At 37.0% G+C, this 14818-nt stretch overlaps 1 protein-coding gene across 1 annotated transcript in view; it reads right to left on the bottom strand.

The window, feature by feature from the left end:
• Positions 1–266: 266 nt before the first annotated feature.
• LOC127160046 (basement membrane-specific heparan sulfate proteoglycan core protein-like) overlaps positions 267–14818 on the bottom strand; it is a 32316-nt gene continuing 17764 nt past the window's right edge. The window contains exons 8-11 of the mRNA XM_051102724.1: positions 7816–8103; positions 7066–7329; positions 2388–2667; positions 267–486 (exon numbers count right to left, since the gene is read on the bottom strand). Of these exons, the coding sequence (XP_050958681.1) occupies positions 411–486; positions 2388–2667; positions 7066–7329; positions 7816–8103 (908 nt within the window). The 3' untranslated portion in view covers positions 267–410. The remainder of the gene's footprint in view (positions 487–2387; positions 2668–7065; positions 7330–7815; positions 8104–14818) is intronic.

Here is a 14818-nt window from a genome sequence, read left to right as displayed (position 1 = left end):
GCAGTTGATATAAATAATTGTAATTAATCATAATTAATTGTAATTAATTATATACATTTCCCTTTGAGCTAAATCGCGACAGTGTGAACATGTCTTAAAAAGTGAATTATTTTATTCTTATACAGATGTGAGATGTGGATGATACAGAAGAGTAGAAAAAAAGTGTTGAGCCACAAAAATTCATTAAATGAGTATTAAACAGATGTGAATATGAACACTCACCTGATACAGTCAGTGTAACAGCAGCACTGATGTCTGATCTCTGTGAGTCTGATCTCTCTCCTCTACAGCTGTATTCACCACTATCAGACACAGATGTGATGGTGTAGACTCTCTCAGTGACGTGTCTGATGACTGAACCATCTTTAAACCAGCTGTATGTCCACTGAATGTTTCCTCCTCCCTGTATGTCACATGTGAGAGTGACTGTCTCTCCTCTGAACACACGCTGATCTGGCGTCACCTTCACTACAGGTTTTGGTCTCTCTGTATTAATACACATATGAGTAAATATTGACTGAAACAGCATCACAGTCTCATGAACAATGTAATGAACATATGAGAAAAAAATACTGCATTCAATTTAAGATCTGGTTTGCTTATGGTTTGTATTAACTACATGGAAAAAACTAAATAAAACATTGATATCCAGGCTACATGTATGTTATTTTGTATTCATTTATCACATGCATCAATTGTACAACATTTACATCATTTAAGAGTGTAAAAAGAGTGCTGAACATGACGTGATCATGAGACAGATTGAACTGTTTGTCGTTGCATAAAGTGTTTTGTTTTACATATTAAAAAAAAATCAGCAGGCAGAATCCAATGCTCCAAAAATAGTAAAAATAGGGCACAATGTATTGTATTAAGTTGAAGAAATTTTACAGGTGTTTATTACTGTCCTTATATTTTACACTGGATTTAATTGTGTGTCTAGGGTTAACAGAAATGCTGTAAAATTACTGGATTTTTTTTTTTTTTTTTTTTTTTTTTTTTTTTTTTTTTTTTACTGAACAAAATCACAGTCTCTTGATTAGATATGTGATCATACTAGAGTGAGATTAGGAGGACAATGACATCCTCCTGACTACCAGAAAACTGTTTTGTAAATGTAATTTTTTTTTTTTTTTTTTTTTCATGTCATTACATTGGAGAGCATAAAAAAAAACAACATTAAAAAAAATGAATAAATAAAAAAAAAAAAATAATAATAATAAAATATATATATATATATATATATATATATATATATATATATATATATATGAAGAGTTCGGATGCAAAACCAGCTAAAAGCCATCTTGGTCAAAAATGAGACAATGATACTGAGTGAATGGTCTTGACAAATATTATACGTCCATCAAATACTTTTTCTTCAAACTCGCTAAAATACAAACCTCAGCTCAATCAGAAGTACCGGTACTTACATAGAAACCTATACATCTGAGCCTGATAAAAATGCATTTTTTAAAGAAAGACGTCAGATGGATTTAGCTGGTTTTGCATCTGAACTTTTCATATATATATTTATATGTTATGCTATGTCCTCCATAGAGAAAACAGGACATGAAAAAAAAAAAAAAAAAAAAAAAAACAGTGGGTTTATTTATTTATTTATTCAAATCAAATCAATCAATTTTTATTTTTATACCAACCTTTATATTTAGATGATTTTCAACTGTTATGAAAGATATAACAGAATGATTTACTATACCATTTTGCTTTATGCAATATCTAATTTGCATATGAATGTGTTTTTGAGGCAACGCATAATGAAAAAAATAAGTCTACACTCTAAAAACTGGGTCAAAACAACCCAATCACTGGGTATGTCCATATTTTACCCAGCGCTAGGTTGTTTTTAACCCAGCAGTTTTTAGGGTGTACTAATGAGAATAATAATTGGCAAGATTTTCATACTATCTTTTCATAGGAATACTGATATATAATTTATTTCTCTATTGTTGTGTCTCTCAAAACATGCTGTAAGTCCTTGTAGTTCTCTGACACATGGACATATATGAATTCAATGCCCCATTTCATAACAGAAAGTCATACTTTGATATGAAACCCCATAACATGTTGATTTATGACAAACCATTTGAACCATTAGTCAGATTTAAATGACAAAATAGCATCATATTTCTATAAGCGTGTTTAATTTGATCACTAAATTAATGTCAGTCAGTTTAAAGACCAAGAAGAGGGAGAGTTTATGGGGAAACTTACAAAAAAATTTGGTATCTCTGAAAAGTGTTGAATGTGCTTCTTTACAGGACATCCAGAATTAAAACTGAGGCATGTGAGATCTCAGAATTCAGCTACGATATAATGTCCTCTACAGAGGCCAAAACTCCATATCAGGAAGATATTTAACTCACCCGTCACAGAGAGAGAAACAGCAGAGGCTTGATTGTGATGAGTTTGGTTTTCCATCTCTCTGTCCTTTACACGTGTACTGACCCGCATCAGACTTTTTAACTCCTCTGATAGTGAAAGTGTCTCTGTTTACAGTGTGATGCTCAGACACTTTAGTGCTGCCTTTATACCACTCATATCTCCAGTCACTGTGATCAGGCTTTATCTTACACTTCAGATTGACTGTCTCTCCAGTGAATACAGGACTGTCTGGTGTCACAGTCAGTGTAGATGTGGGTAAATCTGTAAAGAAAAAAAACAAAAAAAACATTAACTGTCTCAAACAGCACTTACTGTTATATTGTAATATTGTTTTATAAATGTGTTACAAAACCATGTTGTTTATACATTATTTTATTCATTATCTTTAACAAATTTTGTATAATTTGTTGTGCTTTGCTTTTGTCCTGTCATTAGTTTTCTTTGATCTGAGTGTTTTTGAGGAGGCTCTGGCTCCATCACGTCCTCAGACAAACACCTCTGACTCACCACAGAAAGCAGAATGAAGCTCCTGCTGAAGGAGAGCTGAAGACCTCCAACTACAACCTCATATGAGGAGCAACTGAATCTCAGTCAACTTCAACAGACTATCTGAAGACTTCATGAACTCATTTAGCATCATTATCTGTAAGTCACCTCATTCTCTCTGACTTCAGTACAAAACTCATCTGTATTGAATTCTCTCACTCAAGTCATTTTAGTCATGAATAACACATGTAACCACAGTGACTACAGTAAATATTAGTTAATTATATTGTGTAATGATTCACTCATGTCATGATTTGGTTTGATACTCTATACTGATCTCAATATATGAAGCTCTCATGTTACTTTAAACAAAACAAAAATAGAGTTAAAATATCAACTTTTATTGTTATTTTTTTTAAATTATTACATCTCAGGCATTTGATAAAGAGTTAACAAAAATAAAGTTTACTAAAATTCTAAATTTGGAGTTAGGGGAGCGCAGGGCACAACCTAACACTTTTTGAATCTTTCAGTTTGTGTAAATCCATGTGGGGTTCAGAATATAATTTTTTATCCATGTTATTTTCACACTTGTCTAGTACAAATATGTAGCTTTGTTTCATAATTACAGTATGTACATTTTTTGTTATTTTTTTGTTATTTACCTCAAAAAAGGAAGTGAGAAGTGACAACATGTATCATAGGCATGTTGTAACATGACCATTAACAGCTTAAAATGTTGTCTGATCGAATGAAAAAAAAAATATATATACACGACAAACTAAAATATATTATAAAATAATAAAATTATATATATTTTTTAAAATAAAATAATGGCATTTTTTAAGAATTAAAAAAAAATGTCTAATTTTTGAGGTTCACAATGAACACATTGCAACCATGCATGGGAATGCTATGAATGCAAAACTCAGCTACAGTGTAGTTGAAAACAATGTGCACAAACAGATGAAACACATTCAGACATTCAGAAAAACACTTCTCTCCCTCCACACACAGCTCTCATAGAACACCAGACACATAAACGAGCCAAAATGCTTTACATTTCTTGAAATAATAATTTCTCAACATTAAACATCGATTGTCAGTCTTTATTCATCTGTTTCTTGTGGTTTCTTATTAACATCCATAAAAGTAAATAGTGAAAATTACATTGCTAAAGTCATAGAAAAGCATAGTTTAATAATAGCGGGGCAGATTGTAACGCAGTGTTACAAGAGTTAACAGTTGGTTTATTTACACATATAGTTATTTTTGAAAAATGTAACAAGAGATTGAAACTTTAGAAATGACTTTGATAATAATAATAATAATAATAATAATAATAATAATATACATAAAAACATATCCAAATAATAAACTGCTTATAGTTCAACCACAAGCATTACTGTCATGTTGGTTGGTGCAAAATGTAACATCAGTATCTCGCAGCGGCACTTCCAGTGGCATCTCCAGATGCTTTTTTTTTTCAACCAACCAAAAATGTGCCTGGAGTCTACCTTTGTTATTATAACAAACTACACTTTATTGTGATTTTTAACCACTCAAGTCAAGAAGACTCGTGTGCTGTTTTCTCTGCTGCACACACATCTTTACACATCCTTGTGTAAGTTGTAGTGAGCAACAGTCAAGATGGCATTCCAAGGATCAGTTTATGGCAGAGCCCTTCCTAACTGCCAGGTTTGGAAGGAGATGTGCCACACTGTGATTGGATCTTGGTGGAGTAGAATAAACAAATGTTCAGAAACAGATAAGATGGCAAGACAACTGCCAGACACCTCCAGCAGGACAGGGAGGGAGACCATCTGCACCCACGACCACCTAAAAGAGAAATTCTTATTGGACTACGGGTTGACCCTCACCAATACTAAGGTTTAGGAATGACTGCCATAAAAATTCCTTCAGAACGTGGATGCAACAGCAGCGGCCGAAACAAAGAAAGGCCACAGAGATCTATTCAAATCCATTCATACCTATGTTTGGAGACCTTAAATTGATGTAACCCTAACCGTATTCACGTCACCCTCACATAAAGTACGGTTTATGTTGATGGCCATTGACTGTTAACATAACAGTTCACGGAAGCAGGCCTAATAACATATTACGGTATAAATGAGCGATTGTTTAGCAGTTTCCCATCATGTTTGGACTCTTTTTGCTCCTCATGTTTTGCATAACAATTTGAAAGATGTTTGGTAAAGAAATATTGCATTGGTAAAATGTTAAAGACACTATTTAACTTTGTACTCTACTATATGCAAATAAGTTCCACACTAGGGCGGGCAACACCATGGCCAACGTGGACACAGGCGGCCAGTCACATTCCTGGAATGGAGAGGCACCAGATTCCAATCTCCTCCTCATCAGAAAGGGATAAATGTACCCTTCCAAAAGACACACCTTGTTCTGAGTCTCTGACAAGGTTGAGACAAGAGCACATCAACAACGTTCTGAGTCTTTCATCCAGAGAGACTGTAACAGACCATCTGTGTTCTGAGTTCCAATCCTGCGAGGGAAAGGACACTTACAAATGCAATGTACTGAGTTTCTGGCCTGACGAGGAAAGAGACTTCAAGACAGCTAAGGTTCAGCTCAGCTCTTGAGTAACCTTCTATATTGTATTCGGCTGTTCTGTTGCAAAAGACCCAGCAGTGACGGACCCCGTCTGACTCTTGCCACTCCGAAAGCAGCGCAGCCCAGTCCGCAAAGCACCTCCGCATAGGCAGACACTGCCTGAAACACACGGCTCCTCGACGACGCAGCCTGGCTGCAAAGGACCCTGTGAAGACCCATCTGGCCCAGCTGCCCGGTCCATGCTCTAAGGACCCCTTTGGCACAACAGAAGTTCAGCATTCTCCAGGTCAGCGCGTCGACGGCTACCGGAACGCAACTCTGTGCCCTCCCCACTGTACGCAATCTGCATCACCAGTGGAAGACGTCTCTGCCGCCGGACTGATCACCCGACCACGTGGCACGTAACTATAAACTTACCAAACCTTTTTCCTAAAGACCTTGGCTTAGTTTATACCTGCAGCCTATGTTTTCTAACCTCTTTAGATAACATTTACTAGGGGTCAGCATTACAAACGATAGCTATATTGTTTGTTCAAAGATAAATAAGCAGTTATTTATCGTTAAGTCTACCAGAGCCATTAAGTGGTTTTCCATAAGCAACATTATCATAGAAATCTCTTCCATTGCTACATTCAGCTCAACAGCATTGCATTCTGCCATTCTGTATTCACTCCATTTATTTGTTTTATGACTTATTTGATACTTTCTTTCATGTGTAGTTGCCTATTATCTATTAACAGTGCATATTCATTTATTGGTTTTATCACTAGTTGTTGCATTTACTCTTGCATATCTATTGTTAATAAATTTCATTAATTTTATTACAATTGTGTCTTCCTTGTGTTGGTGATCCAAGGCTCTACTAGCTAGCTAAACCACCAAACTTTCAGATAAATCAGTTGACCAACTCTCTCCAGAGTGCAATTCTCAAATTATTGAACCTATTGGCGAATTAACAGTCCTTGACTGATGCACTGAACCAAGCAAGGTGGGAACTGGTCATCTGATATACTCACATCAGCACCTTGAGTGACGTGTGACCCAAAAATCACAGCGTCATTGGTGACGTGAGTCCCCTTTACTACAAAGTGTTCTTTAGCCTATTGATTTTCATTCATAGTATTTACTCTTATGACAAAATATTTCAATGATGTCTATATTTATTTATTTATTTATTTATTTATTATTAAACAACCATATAATCTTAGACGTAAGTGTACTTTTCAAGTTCAATTAATGTTAAAACAGTTGCTCAACAGAGACAGCTAGTATGTTTGATTAGCATAGCGTCAAACATGACAATTTACTTGAGTTTGCTTACTTTTACTCTAGTCATATTATTGTTCAGTACTTAAGTAGCAATACTTTTACCAAACCAAACCCAAACATAATTATTCATTGGTGTGGACACTAATATTTTTTTTATTGTTATTTCCTTGGTGTGAACATGTCTTAAAAAGTGAATTATTTTATTCTTATACAGATGTGAGATGTGGATGATACAGAAGAGTAAAAAAAAAAGTGTTGAGCCACAAAAATTGATTAAATGAGTATTAAACAGATGTGAATATGAACACTCACCTGATACAGTCAGTGTAACAGCAGCACTGATGTCTGATCTCTGTGAGTCTGATCTCTCTCCTCTACAGCTGTATTCACCACTATCAGACACAGATGTGATGGTGTAGACTCTCTCAGTGACGTGTCTGATGACTGAACCATCTTTAAACCAGCTGTATGTCCACTGAATGTTTCCTCCTCCCTGTATGTCACATGTGAGAGTGACTGTCTCTCCTCTGAACACACGCTGATCTGGCGTCACCTTCACTACAGGTTTTGGTCTCTCTGTTTTAATACACATATGAGTAAATATTGACTGAAACTGTTATAAACTGTTACAAACTCAAAACCTCCTTATGAGAAAAACACTACATTAAACTAAAGATCTGGTTTGCTTTTAGTTTGTATTAATTGCGCCAAAATATTTGTAAATATTGGTGAAAACTAAATGAAACTTTCATATTCATATCCAGTCTACATCTGTTTTTTTTTCCACATATCAACTGCAGACTATAAAACATTTACATAATTTAAGAGTGTAAAAGTGTACTGAATTAATCTTGCAGTTTGCTGATGCCATGTGACAATTTGAATAGTTTATTGTTGCATAATTTGATCTACTCACTTTCCATTATAAAATAAGCAAAATACAATATACTGAGCTGGATTTGGTAAGCAGTAAGACATTTATTCCCATTCTCAACAAAACCAGTTCAGACGACTGAATGTGTGACAGTAGAATGAGTTTAGGAGGAATGAAATTCAACTCACCCGTTACACTGAGAGAAACTTTAGAGCTTGATTGTGATGATTTTGGTCTTTCATCTCTCTGTCCTCTACACCAGTACTGATCCTGATCAGACTCAGTAGCTCCTCTGATAGTGAGAGTGTTTTTGTTTACAGTGTAATGATCAGACATCTGTAACATTACACTGTCTGTGCCTTTATACCACTCATATCTCCAGTTACTGTGAGACTCAATCACACACTTCAGATTGACTGTCTCTCCAGTGAATACAGGACTGTCTGGTGTCACAGTCAGTGTAGATGTGGGTAAATCTGTAAAGAAAAAACAAAACATTAAGTGATTCAAACAGCACTTACAGTTATATTGTAATATTGTTAGAGTTGGGGTACTCGGACTCGAGTCCGGAAAATATGCCGAGTCCGTCCGAGTCCAGAGACAGTTGAAGGGAATGTTACTGACTCGATGCATTATCACGAAAGTGATATTCAGTATTTGCATGTGTTTTTAAGTCTTGTCCAGTAAGCAACTTGAAAGCCGACGGGTTTGTGCGCACACACTCAAAGCGCTCACAGAACGCGCCTCTCAGTCAGTGTGTGAATGCCGAGTTCTCTTTCGCTTCTAATAGGTTCTGTTACTGCTACACACATGCTCCTCTTAGAGACTATTTGTGTGTATAAAGTCGGTTTTGTCCTAAGTAAACCTGAACAGTTGGGAGAAATACTGATGCGTCAAAATATTTGATTTGTGCGTCAGATCTTAAAGCAAAAAGAGAAAAAGATCTTTAAAGAAAAAGAGAAAATCACTCACTGTTCTTGACTGAATCACTTATTAACTTTAGTAATAATCATCTTTAATACATACAGTGAAGATTTTGCAGTGTTTTATTTTAACATTTATTACTTCAAGAAATGTCTGTAGTCTATTTCTGCAATAAAGCCTTTAGATAGACCTACCTAAAAAAAAAAAAAAAAAAATAAATAAATAAATAAAATATGATTTCATTTGTATTTTTGATTAATATATTTATTTATCCTTTTGTTTGCAAGTAATAGGCCTACTTGGAGTATTTACTTCAGTAAGCTTGAGAATGTTTTACTTACATTAGTGGATTAGTTTTTGCTGTATTAAAATTATTATTATTATTATTATTATTTTAAACATGGTGGCAGTTTCTAGCTTCAAAGAAAAAAAAAAATTCTAACATCTTTGCAGAAATAGTTTTAACGGGTCCAAAACCACCTTGGGTGTGCATGATTTTCTAATTGTACAGACTAGGTTTATCCCTCACAGCCTCATTTTCATTCAAAAAAAAAAAAAAAAGTCATATAAAACCCAAAACACACACACAGCCACAATCACAAATAAAAGAGTTGTATTTTCAGCTAATAAGGTCCCATTCACCAAGATACCTACTCCTTTACCCCCACCCTTGAATTAATACATTTACTACATCGATGAATAAAGTCAAGTCCCGCCCTATAATTTTTCACATTCTAAAACCTGTTTCACTCTAAAATATGTCACATTACATAGATCAGCCATAACTTCTGTTGCACGACTTTAAGTTTGCTAAGCAGAGCATGGACACTCAGATGTTGTGAAATCAAAAATCAAAATGGCAAGATCCACTAGAGGTTTGCTTTTCTTACATTTCAACTGACATTGCATTTTTCTAGTTGTAAAGGTTAAAAACAGGGGTGCCCAAACTCGGTCCTGGTTCTTGGTTTAGCTCCAATTTGCCTCAATACACCTGCCCAGGGATTTAAGGCTACTGGGCATGTGCACATCAATCTAACATTATTTTTGTTACAATGTACAATAATACAACTGTTTTTGTATTATAGTAAGGGTTAATATTAGGGTTGGGGTAGGTGTAGTCGTTAAAAAACACAATCCAATAGGTAGAACAATTCATTTCATTGTTAGTTTCCAATTAGCATTGTATCCTTCTAGCCACAACCCTGCCAGGAGGTTTCTAGTATGTCTATTAAGAGCTTGATTAGCTGTTTCAGGTGTGTGTAATTGGGGCTGGAGCTAAACTCTGTAGGACACCGGCCCTCCAGAGCCGAGTTTAGGCACCCCTGGGTTAAAACAATGTTAAGATACTGACAAACAGTAGTGTTTCCTTGGACTCAGACTCGACTCAAACCCAATACTAAATATTGTTTTATAAATGTGTTACAAAACTATGTTTTTTATACATTATTTTATTCATTATCTTTAATAACTTGTATAACTTGCATAACGTGTTGTGTTTTGCTTTTGTCCTGTCATTAGTTTTCTGATCTGAGTGTTTTTGAGGAGGCTCTGGCTCCATCACAACCTCACACAAACACCTCTGACTCTCCATAGAAAGCAGAATGAAGCTCCTGGTGAAGGAGAGCTGAAGACCTCCAACTACAACCTCATATGAGGAGCAACTGAATAAATGTTTTAGTGCTCAGGGATCTGTAGCATCTGCCTGAGGGGAGAAGTGCAAACAGGTTGTGTCCGGGGTGAGAAGGGTCTTGGATGATGTTTCCTGCCCGTTTCTTCACTCTGGAGATGTACAAGTCCTGAAAGTTGGGCAGGTGCACACCAATGATTATTTCTGCTGTCCTAACAGTCCGTTGCAGTCTTCTTATATCTGATTTACTGGCTGCCCCAAACCAGACAGTTATAGAAGAGCACAGAACTGACTCAATGACAGCGGAGTAAAACTGTGTCATCAGCGCCTGTGGTAGATTGAACTTTTTCAGTTGACGAAGAAAGTACAACCTCTGCTGAGCTTTTTTCAAAATTGAGTGAATGTCCCACTTCAGGTCCTGGGAGATGTTAGTTCCTAGGAACTTGCGTCCACTGCAGCCACAGTGCTGTTCATGATGGTGAGAGGGGTGAGTGCAGGAGGCTTTCTCCAGAAGTCCACTGTCATCTCTACAGTTTTGAGTGTGTTGAGCTCCAGGTTGTTGTGACTGCACCAGAGAGACAGCTGCTCAACCTCTTGTCTGTAAGCAGATTCGTTGCCATCCCGGATGAGACCGATGACTGTGGTATCATCTGCAAACTTTAGAAATTTGACAGAGGAGTCTTTAGAGGTGCAGTCATTTGTGTAGAGGGAGAAGAGCAGTGGGGAGAGAACGCAGCCCTGGGGAGCTCCAGTGCTGATGGTGCGGGTGCCGGATGTGAGTTTTCAGGAAGCTGGTGATCCACTGACAGGTGGAGGTGGGAACAGAGAGCTGTGAGAGTTTATTCTGAAGGATATCTGGAATGATGGTGTTGAAAGCAGAGCTGAAGTCCACAAACAAGATCCTTGCATAGGTCCCTGGTTTGTCCAGATGTTGAAGGATGTAGTGCAATCCCATATTGACTGCATCATCCACAGACCTGTTTGCTCGGTAAGCAAACTGCAGGGGGTCCAGCAAGGGTCCAGTAATGTCCTTCAAGTAGGCCAACACCAGTCTCTCAAATGACTTCATGACCACAGATGTTAAAGCAACAGGTCTGTAGTCATGAAGTCCTGTGGTTTTTGGTTTCTTGGGTACAGGGATGATGGTGGAACATTTGAAGCAGGATGGGACGTTTTCCCATTATATACAACATATCTAATTTGCATATGTGTTTTTGGGGCAACGCATAATGAAAAAAAAAAATAAGTCTACACTCTAAAAAATGCTGGGTCAAAACAACCCAATCGCTGGGTATGTCCATATTTTACCCAGCGCTAGGTTGTTTTTAACGCAGCAGTTTTTAGGGTGTACTAATGAGAATAATAATTGGCAAGATTTTCATACTATCTTTTCACAGGAATATTGATATATAATTTATTTCTCTATTGTTGTGTCTCTCAAAACATGCTGTAAGTCCTTGTAGTTCTCTGACACATGGACATATATGAATTCAATGCCCCATTTCATAACAGAAAGTCATACTTTGATATAAAAACCCATAACATGTTGATTTATGACAAACCATTTGAATATTAGTCAGATTTAAATGACAAAATAGCATCATATTTCTATAAGCGTGTTTAATTTGATCACTAAATTAATGTCAGTCAGTTTAAAGACCAAGGAGAGGGAGAGTTAATGGGGAAACTTACAAAAATTTGGTATCTTTGAAAAGTGTTGAATGTGCTCTTATATAATTATATAATGTCCTCTACAGAGGCCAAAACTCCATATCAGGAAGATATTTAACTCACCCATCACAGAGAGAGAAACAGCAGTGCTTGATTGTGATGAGTTTGGTTTTCCATCTTTCTGTCCTTTACACGTGTACTGACCCACATCAGACTTTTTAACTCCTCTGATAGTGAAAGTGTCTCTGTTTACAGTGTGATGCTCAGACACTTTAGTGCTGCCTTTATACCACTCATATCTCCAGTTACTGTGATCAGGCTTTATCTTACACTTCAGATTGACTGTCTCTCCAGTGAATACAGGACTGTCTGGTGTCACAGTCAGTGTAGATGTGGGTGAATCTGTAAAGAAAAACAAAACATTATATAGTTATATTGTTATATTGTTTTTGAATCTCTCAGTTTGTGTAAATCCATGTGGATTCCCTCTAAGGAATTCAATCTTTTCTCGTTGGGAAACTTTAATCAGCTCTGGACACTGAACTAACAGATGAGACCTTTTACAGTAGAGACAAAAATCCAAGTCTGACTCCTTATAAGCATCCACCTGCTTAGATGTCTTGCATATTGTGGCCCTGAGAGCTTCATTAGGAATGGTAGCTGAGGTGTTAGTCGCAAAGCTACTACCTTTGATGGCATTCCTTGTCGGTGGTTTGTTCTTATTAATTGTCTTTGAAGTAGTCAGTTGTGTGTCTGTAATATCGCCAAAAAGTGGATGAGACAAAATCTTAACCTGCGTCTCCAAAAAGTTCACCATATCTGGAAAGGTTGCTCTTAAGCCTTGTCGCTCTTGAAGTTCACAAGCTGTTGACCTCCATCTTTCCCTTAACTTATAAGGCCATCGCATTATCACGTTTCATGTTTGAGGGGATATTCAACTCCTCCATATACTGTATTTCAGCCATAACGTTACAGCATCCTCTCAAGAACAGAGCAAATTCTTGCAATGCCTGGACGTCTTCAGTTTTAATAACAGGCCATCCAAAAATTGTCAATATAAGCTGATGTAATTTTTTGCTCACTACCAAAGTGCTCTTTAAGAAGACCTTTTGCTTTTTGATATCCTTGTTGTGGCACCATGTGTAAACAACTTCGTACCAGCTCTTTAGGCTGTCCTTTGGTGTACTGCTCTAAAAAGTACAAACAGTCCTGGTAACTGCTGTTTTTTTCCTCAATATGATGTTCAAAAGCTTTGATAAATGAAAGAAATTGCAATGGGTCTCCAGCAAAAATGTCCATATCTCTCTGTGGCAGGTTTGATGACATTTGCTGTTGCACAAGCATCGCTGTAATCTCATTTTGCTTTTGCAAAATTCCACACATAGCATCCTGATTAACATTATTTTGCATTGTTGAAGTGTTCTGTGCAGGCTGAAATATACGCAGTTGCTGTTCCTGTGCTGCTACTGAACCAGCAGGCAATACTGATGAGGTTGCAAGAACATTTGTTGACTGACGATGTGGTATAGCAGTGTCTGTTCCATTGTTTAGTTGTGGCTGCAAATTTACAGCGCTCTCTCTTATTGATGTTGTTCCATGATGTTGTACTTGATCCTCTGAATGCACATTTGCAGAAAGGCTATCATCATATGCAGAGGAAACAGGTAGCACACTTGAAGTTTGATTCATCATAACGCTGCTTTGAGGAACACGTTTATTAGCATTTGGATTAAGCTTAGAACTTTGTCTCTCATGTGCCTTGCTTGCATATAAATTCATTCCATCTGATGGAACATTTCCCACATCACTGCCTTCTAGCACTGAGAGCCTTGCAGCAGCCATAGCAATTTGTGCATCAAGTTCCAGTTGTTCCTTCCTTTTCCTCAGCTTAACTCTTTCCATTCTGAGTTTCTCCTCTTGTTCTTCCAGCTGATGCTTTCTTTGCAGAGCAGCAGCCTGTTCCATCAAAGCTGCCTTTTCGGCCTTTGCCTTTAAACGAGCTGAGGATGCACTTGAACTGACATAGCTCCTTTTACTTGATCTTTTACTTGGCACATTAGAAATGCTGTCATCCGGTTTAATGTCATCTTGACATGTAGACTGTGCCCCTTTGCCATTACTCCGATTAGCAGCAACATCACTTATAACAACAGATGCAACACCATCATCACCAACATCACTTTCCACGTCACAATCATAAGAAGCTCCTTGTTCTCTCAACCATTTGTGCACTTCTTCAACAAACGCATCATTAGCAGATCGTTTTAACTGAAACCATGTTTCCTGTCTTTTCTGCTCCTCTTCAGGCAGAAAGTACTCATTGAGCAATGTATTGTGGAGATCAAAGGCATTTTGACACAGAGATTTGAACCTTTTTAAGTTTTGTTGAACATTAACCACATTTCCAGAAACATTTTCAAAATTAGATAGAAGTATAACAATTTCAGACTTTATTTTGCTGGCCTTTTTAAAACTTGCACTCCTTTCCTTTTGAAGTCTTTCAATTATCAGAGCAATTCCTTTAGCTGTAGGTTTTTTGGGTCTTTTTTCATTACATTCACGTTGTGGCTCGATGGATTTGTTTTCATTATTATGTCCGTCGCTCATTTTCAACGTTTTTACTTTAAGAGATGAAACGCACAAGTTTAGCGTTTATTGCGTTTTATGCAAATTTATATTTCATTGGAGCTGGCAGTAAGTTATTAAGCCGTACTGAATTTTCCATCTTTTACGATATCATTGCTGGCATCTGTTACCAATATCGTAGCCTGCTTATCAGGAAACGTCCAAGTCTTTTTGCCAGTAGATAAAAAAAGATTTCTCCTACCTTATCACAGAGATTTTAGACGGCTTTGACTGCTGCGGCTCCTCACACATGCCAAACAGTTCGCCCATCCAGCTCACAGCGTGTGCACCTGTTAATCAACTTCCAAAGGATCCACACGAGCTCCGTTTCCAATCCAACTTCC

Source organism: Labeo rohita, unplaced genomic scaffold (genome assembly GCF_022985175.1).
Source record: "Labeo rohita strain BAU-BD-2019 unplaced genomic scaffold, IGBB_LRoh.1.0 scaffold_282, whole genome shotgun sequence".
In the NCBI taxonomy this organism is placed as follows: domain Eukaryota; kingdom Metazoa; phylum Chordata; class Actinopteri; order Cypriniformes; family Cyprinidae; genus Labeo; species Labeo rohita.
This window is presented reverse-complemented; position numbering and strand designations above follow the sequence as displayed.